The sequence below is a fragment of the Penaeus monodon genome, chromosome 4 (genome assembly GCF_015228065.2).
Source record: "Penaeus monodon isolate SGIC_2016 chromosome 4, NSTDA_Pmon_1, whole genome shotgun sequence".
Taxonomy (NCBI): domain Eukaryota; kingdom Metazoa; phylum Arthropoda; class Malacostraca; order Decapoda; family Penaeidae; genus Penaeus; species Penaeus monodon.
This window is the reverse complement of record NC_051389.1, coordinates 40,600,833-40,606,240: the sequence shown is the minus strand read 5'-3', so window position 1 is coordinate 40,606,240 and position 5,408 is coordinate 40,600,833. Positions and strand designations below refer to the sequence as shown.

Genomic DNA, 5,408 nt, shown 5'->3' with positions numbered 1-5,408 from the left:
CACCACACACAAAACACACACAAGCACACACACATACACACACACAAAACACACACACACACAACACACACCACACAAACACACACACACACACACACACAACATATATATCTATATATATCTATATATATATAGATACATATATAATATATATATATATGTATGTGTGATAAATAATTGTATGTATATATATAAATATATAATATATATATATATATATATATATACTATATAATTATATATATGTTATCGTGTGTCATATAATAAAATATATATATATCTATATATATATATATACATATATATACACATTTTTTTCTGAAAATTTCGGACTTCAGTATCTAACCAGTATCCGTTCACATAATAGATACTTATATTTCATTTTGTTAATATCTCAATCTTCCCTTTTCAGCTATGCCTCAGAGAAAAAAGTTGTTTCCGAGCATGGAGTATATTCGTTTACAATAAATATTTATTTAATGTAATGCTTTTTTTTTCTTTGCCTGTTATTTATCCCTCATAAAGAATGAAACTGTACTTATGCAAAGGCAACTTAATACTGCTTCAGGCTCACTGCAGTGATGATCACTTACAGTACTGAGAGAATATCAAAAACCCTGACTGGGAACTGGTGGTTTAGGCGACACTGAAGTAAATCTTTCTCAAAACTTGGTCTATCACATCTTTTGTATGGTACATAAAGGGTGTGAGCAATTAATGAATAGTAAGTCAAGAATAGATTGGCAAAAATAGTTAATCACAGTCACTAATCTGATTGCCATGATTATCAACATCCTAGTTGTGGAAATACATTCATAACTGTCACGGTGCTGTTACTGGTATAAGGTGAATCTAGAGAATTGTGGCAGTAAGTATTGCCCCCTAATAATTATAATTAGTAACAATGATAATAATAATAACTAGTAATAATAATGTTATATATATATATATATAATATATAGATATATATATAATATATAATATATATATATATATATATGATATATATATATAGATAGTATCTATATATATATATATGATATATATGATATATAGGTATTACATATATATAATATATATATATATATATATATATATATATATACATAATATCTAGATTCCATAAATATAATATAATATTATATTATATATATATATATATATATATATATTTTACAATACTAAAAGAAACATTTATGCAATGAGCTAAAATAAATATATCCAAAATGTCATACAACAGACAACATAGATAAGAACTTCAGTCAATTCCCTGCAACTAAGCAATGTGAATACAGTAGTTTTGTTCATCAAGGTTAATACAGAAATAACAATTCTTCTTTATGTCATTAATATAAAGAGTTTATTTAACAAAAAAGGAAATTATACATAGGTCAATTGTTACCTACATGTGGAAAAAAAATTAAAAAGTGGTGTCACATTACTTAAGTCTCAGTTACCTGGTTATAACCTATTCTCTACCTATGTACACAGTCCTGGCATAACTAAAGCCTGGCTTCATCCCTAACTACTTTTTGTAAGCGAAATATACACCTAATATCCCAGTAGGCATATGTGAGGTCTTATTAGGTTAATATGAAGTATAGTGTGAAAATTTTGATAATCATTACTCTATTAAAATTCAATGCAGGTATTGCCACCTCATCAATACAACCAACAATATTCTTCCATCAGCAAAGACCAAGCAGCACGACCCCACCATCCCTCAAATCTGGGACTTGTTACCAATAATAGAGTAAAATTTACCCCAACAAAAAATTTTTGGTCTTTTCCCCTTTCTTTATAAACAAACGGGAAAAACTTATTTATATGTAAATAACCATCCAACCCTTTTTTTCATTTAACTAAGGGGGAAAAATTGTTTTCACATTAAAAGGGTCCCATTAAAATAATCCAAAAATTACAAATTACAATGAATTTATTAAAAAATTATATTTTCACCCATTTTTAAATTAAAATTTAGTTTTCAAAAAAAGAAAAGTTACAAGTAAATCCTATTAGGACCATTATGAAGAAAGAAAAGAAAGAAAAAAAATAAAAAAAGAAAAAAAAAAACTTTCTTGACCAATTCCATAATAACGGGAAAAACAATTTTGGCACAATGTACTAAATACAGAATCAATTTTTCCCTTTATGTCATAATATAAAATGATTTAAAAAAAATTAAAAGTTAAAATTTTACTCATAGAAAAAAAATTAAAATGTTCCCATAAAGTTAATTCCTTAAAACCATTTTTAAGGTTAAAGGTGGAAAAAAGCAACTGTCCTCATTTGTAATCGAATTACACCTAATTTACGTTACTGTAGTATTATTTGTTAATTGGGAAGATTTTACCATTTTGGAATCCTTACTTTTTCAACAATTCCAAGCTGTCATGCCATAAATACAAACTTTTCCTTTTAAGAAGACACCATTTCTCATACCTACACTTTTCAATCATGGGGACAAGGTAACTTAAACATTTTAAAACAAATTTCCAATTCAAACAAAGTTTTTTCCCTTGGAAAAACAGATATAGGGGGCTTTGTGAAACCTTTTCAATTTAAAATAAACTTCTTATAAAAACATTTAATATAATTTTGGGCAAACCCACATTTTTACACTAAAAATTCTCTTCCTTGCACAATATGATAAATGTTTTTGCAAATTTCCAACCAAAAATTTAAATTCTTCTTTTAAATGGGGACAAACCGGGGGTTCAATGTTTCAAGAAGGAAGTTCAACAATCCTGAATTAAAACTTTTTTTGGGCAAAAAAAAATTTTATAATTCTCTTGTGAAATTTTTCCCCCAAACCACTCCATTTTTTTCTGAACTTTGTATTTAAAAAAACCCTAAAGTTTCCGCATTTTTCACCCAACATTTTTCCTCATGGCACAAAACCTAGGCTATCAGATGATTTTTGCAAAACGTTTGCCACATCCTTCAATTAAAACCCTCTTCTTACGGGTTTGAAAACCCCTGTGATATTTGGGGGGTTAGCTGTGTGAACGTTTGCCACACATTCACACCAAACTTTCCCCCTCGTGTGAACAAATCTATGGCTGTTGAGGTGACTTAACTGTGTAAAACGCTTTCCACATATCTCACATCCAAACCTTTTCTCACTATGCACCAGCAAATGGCTACTGAGGTGGCTTTTGTGTGTGAATCGCTTTCCACACAACTCGCACACAAATTTTTTCTCACTGTGCACATGCATGTGGCTACTAAGGTGGCTTTCCAGTATGAAACGTTTACCACAGATCTCACACCCATATTTCTTTTCACTGTGAACTAGCATATGCCCATTCAGGTGGCTCTTCTGTGCAAATCTTTTTGCACATACATCACACTCAAATTTCTCACTGGGGGAAACCCGAGTGACCATTGGGTTGGTTCCAGAAAACCTTTTTCCGCAAAATTCACACTGTATTTTTGTCGTAGTGTAAATTTAGAATGACTGTTCAGGTGACTCTTCTGCGAGAATCTCTTGCTGCAGTTGCCACATTCATAGGGCTTGTCACCCGACTGTAACCCATTTTAAACGGGTTTTTTAATTTATTTTGTTCCTTCGTGACAGTAGCATTGTCATCGAAGGTAACATTTGCGTACACTGGTGCACAGTTGTCCAAAACGGGAGGCTGAGGTACCTCTATCATTCCAGTCTGTGTCACCTTATTACTTTTCTGGAAATACTGAAGTTGTACCTGTTCCATCCTGGAGATGGTCTTGAGCAACGAATGCTACTGTTTCCATTCCGCTGTGACAGCACTCTTGATTTTTGTGCTTCCTTCCTGTCAGTTTTGGAAAAAGTTTTGTTAAGGACAACACAAGTTTTCGGCTGCAGTCCCTTTCTGGAAAATAAAATCTCAACTGTTATAATAATATTGATACAAGAAAATCAAACACAATTATCCCTATAAATGTAAGTTATACCATTCAAAAGAAATTTACTATTATTCCTGAATAATCTGAAAGGACAAAATACCAGAATTAATACAAGAAAGATTTGAAAAAAACACTAAAATTTATCTTCAGTCAGAGACGTCACCAGTAATATAAACTTCCTCTTCAATATCAATATTTTCACTTTGTACACTTTCTAAAAGGGAAACTTATTTTTTTTTAAAAATTGCAGAAGCCTAGTTCAAAAAAGCACGAAGTGAAATAAATCCTAACCCCAAGTCAAACTCTTGGCATTGGAGGACTTGTTAACTAACACACAAGAAAATGTGCACATAAATAATATCCGGATACAATCACACACCCACAAAATGTATTTAACATCAAGCTTAAAACTATTTTTGGGAACTGTTTAAAACATGACCTTTTGATGTATTTCCCTTGAACGGGAAAAATAGAGGTACATTGTTTTATAATTTTTATAAACCCGTCAGTTGGCAAGAGCAAACCCTCAAACGCTAGTACGCCTATCTATTCCAAACAGGAAAAAAAAAATCGCCATTCGTCCAGAACCCTGGAGTAATTTGACTCGCCAAGCCACTTTTTATTGTAAAACTCCTATTCTAAGTACTTGTACTTATATAAAATAAATATATTTTTGTATATTCAAAAAATTTTTACGCATAAGTTGGATAAATTTTGAAAAAGATCTTCCAGTTGCAGGGGGGGTTTACAACTGCACTACCTATATTTAAAGATGTGCAAGAAAGAATTTTTTTTTCTTTTTACTTTGAGGAGGATTTTTCCTTTCCCGTTTTCCCTAATTTGGGTAAAAAAAAAAAAAAAAAAAGGAAAATATTAATATACATATAAGATAGAAAAATGAAAAATAAATTTGTAAAAAAAATTTTTTTTCTTTTTTAATAAAATTTAAAAAGCAAAGGTCACACTAGTTATCTTCCCAGGAAACCCCAGATAGGATAGCCCAAAATTGGCAGTACGAGAGGGGTTGGCACATACTTCAGTGTTTTTTACGCCTCAGTTCCATTTATAAAAATAAACAAGGCGCTTTTCCCTCAAGGATGCTCTTTTCGGGGTACTTTTTAATGTTTGGGGCCCTTTTCTCAGTTGCTGTGGGAGTTTATGTGCAAGTGGGATTCATCTTTAAGTTCATTTCAAAAATTCCCGCTTTATAATCCTAATCCTTATGATTGATGTTCCACAATCGATCTTTGGCTCTCACTTTATCTAACAAGGTGCAAATAAAATTCCGAAGGAGCTCCATGCTTTTGGTTTGTCGAAAGGGGTTGAGTTTTTTTCGTTAGTCAAATGAATATTTCCAAAAATTTTCTTAAACATTTAATGAGAGCTTGTTCTATGCAAATTTTCTTTTTGCTAGTAAATTTTTTTTTTTTTTAGTATATTATCATTTTTTTTTAAAATTCTAAGTAAGATTTAAAATTCTAAAATTTTAGCTTGGTAGGGTGAAAAAAAATTTTACCAAC

General features: G+C 30.7%; 1 protein-coding gene and 1 long non-coding RNA gene across 2 annotated transcripts in view; both read right to left on the bottom strand.

The window, feature by feature from the left end:
* Positions 1-2,500: 2,500 nt before the first annotated feature.
* LOC119572559 (gastrula zinc finger protein XlCGF8.2DB-like) lies at positions 2,501-3,388 on the bottom strand. The gene is made up of 2 exons (XM_037919664.1): positions 2,966-3,388; positions 2,501-2,518 (listed from the first exon to the last, which is right to left on the bottom strand). The coding sequence occupies exons 1-2, from the start codon at positions 3,386-3,388 to the stop codon at positions 2,501-2,503; spliced, it is 441 nt and encodes a 146-aa protein (XP_037775592.1).
* Positions 3,389-3,527: 139 nt separating this feature from the next.
* The window catches only part of LOC119572213, an 8,523-nt gene continuing 6,642 nt past the window's right edge, over positions 3,528-5,408 (bottom strand). Inside the window, exon 3 of the long non-coding RNA XR_005228703.1 lies at positions 3,528-3,854. This is a non-coding gene — a long non-coding RNA (uncharacterized LOC119572213). The remainder of the gene's footprint in view (positions 3,855-5,408) is intronic.

Coding starts and splice junctions, on each gene's coding strand:
- LOC119572559 (XM_037919664.1), bottom strand. CDS start 3,388: ATGGTCACTCGGGTTTCCCCCAGTGAGAAATTTGAGTGTGATGTATGT.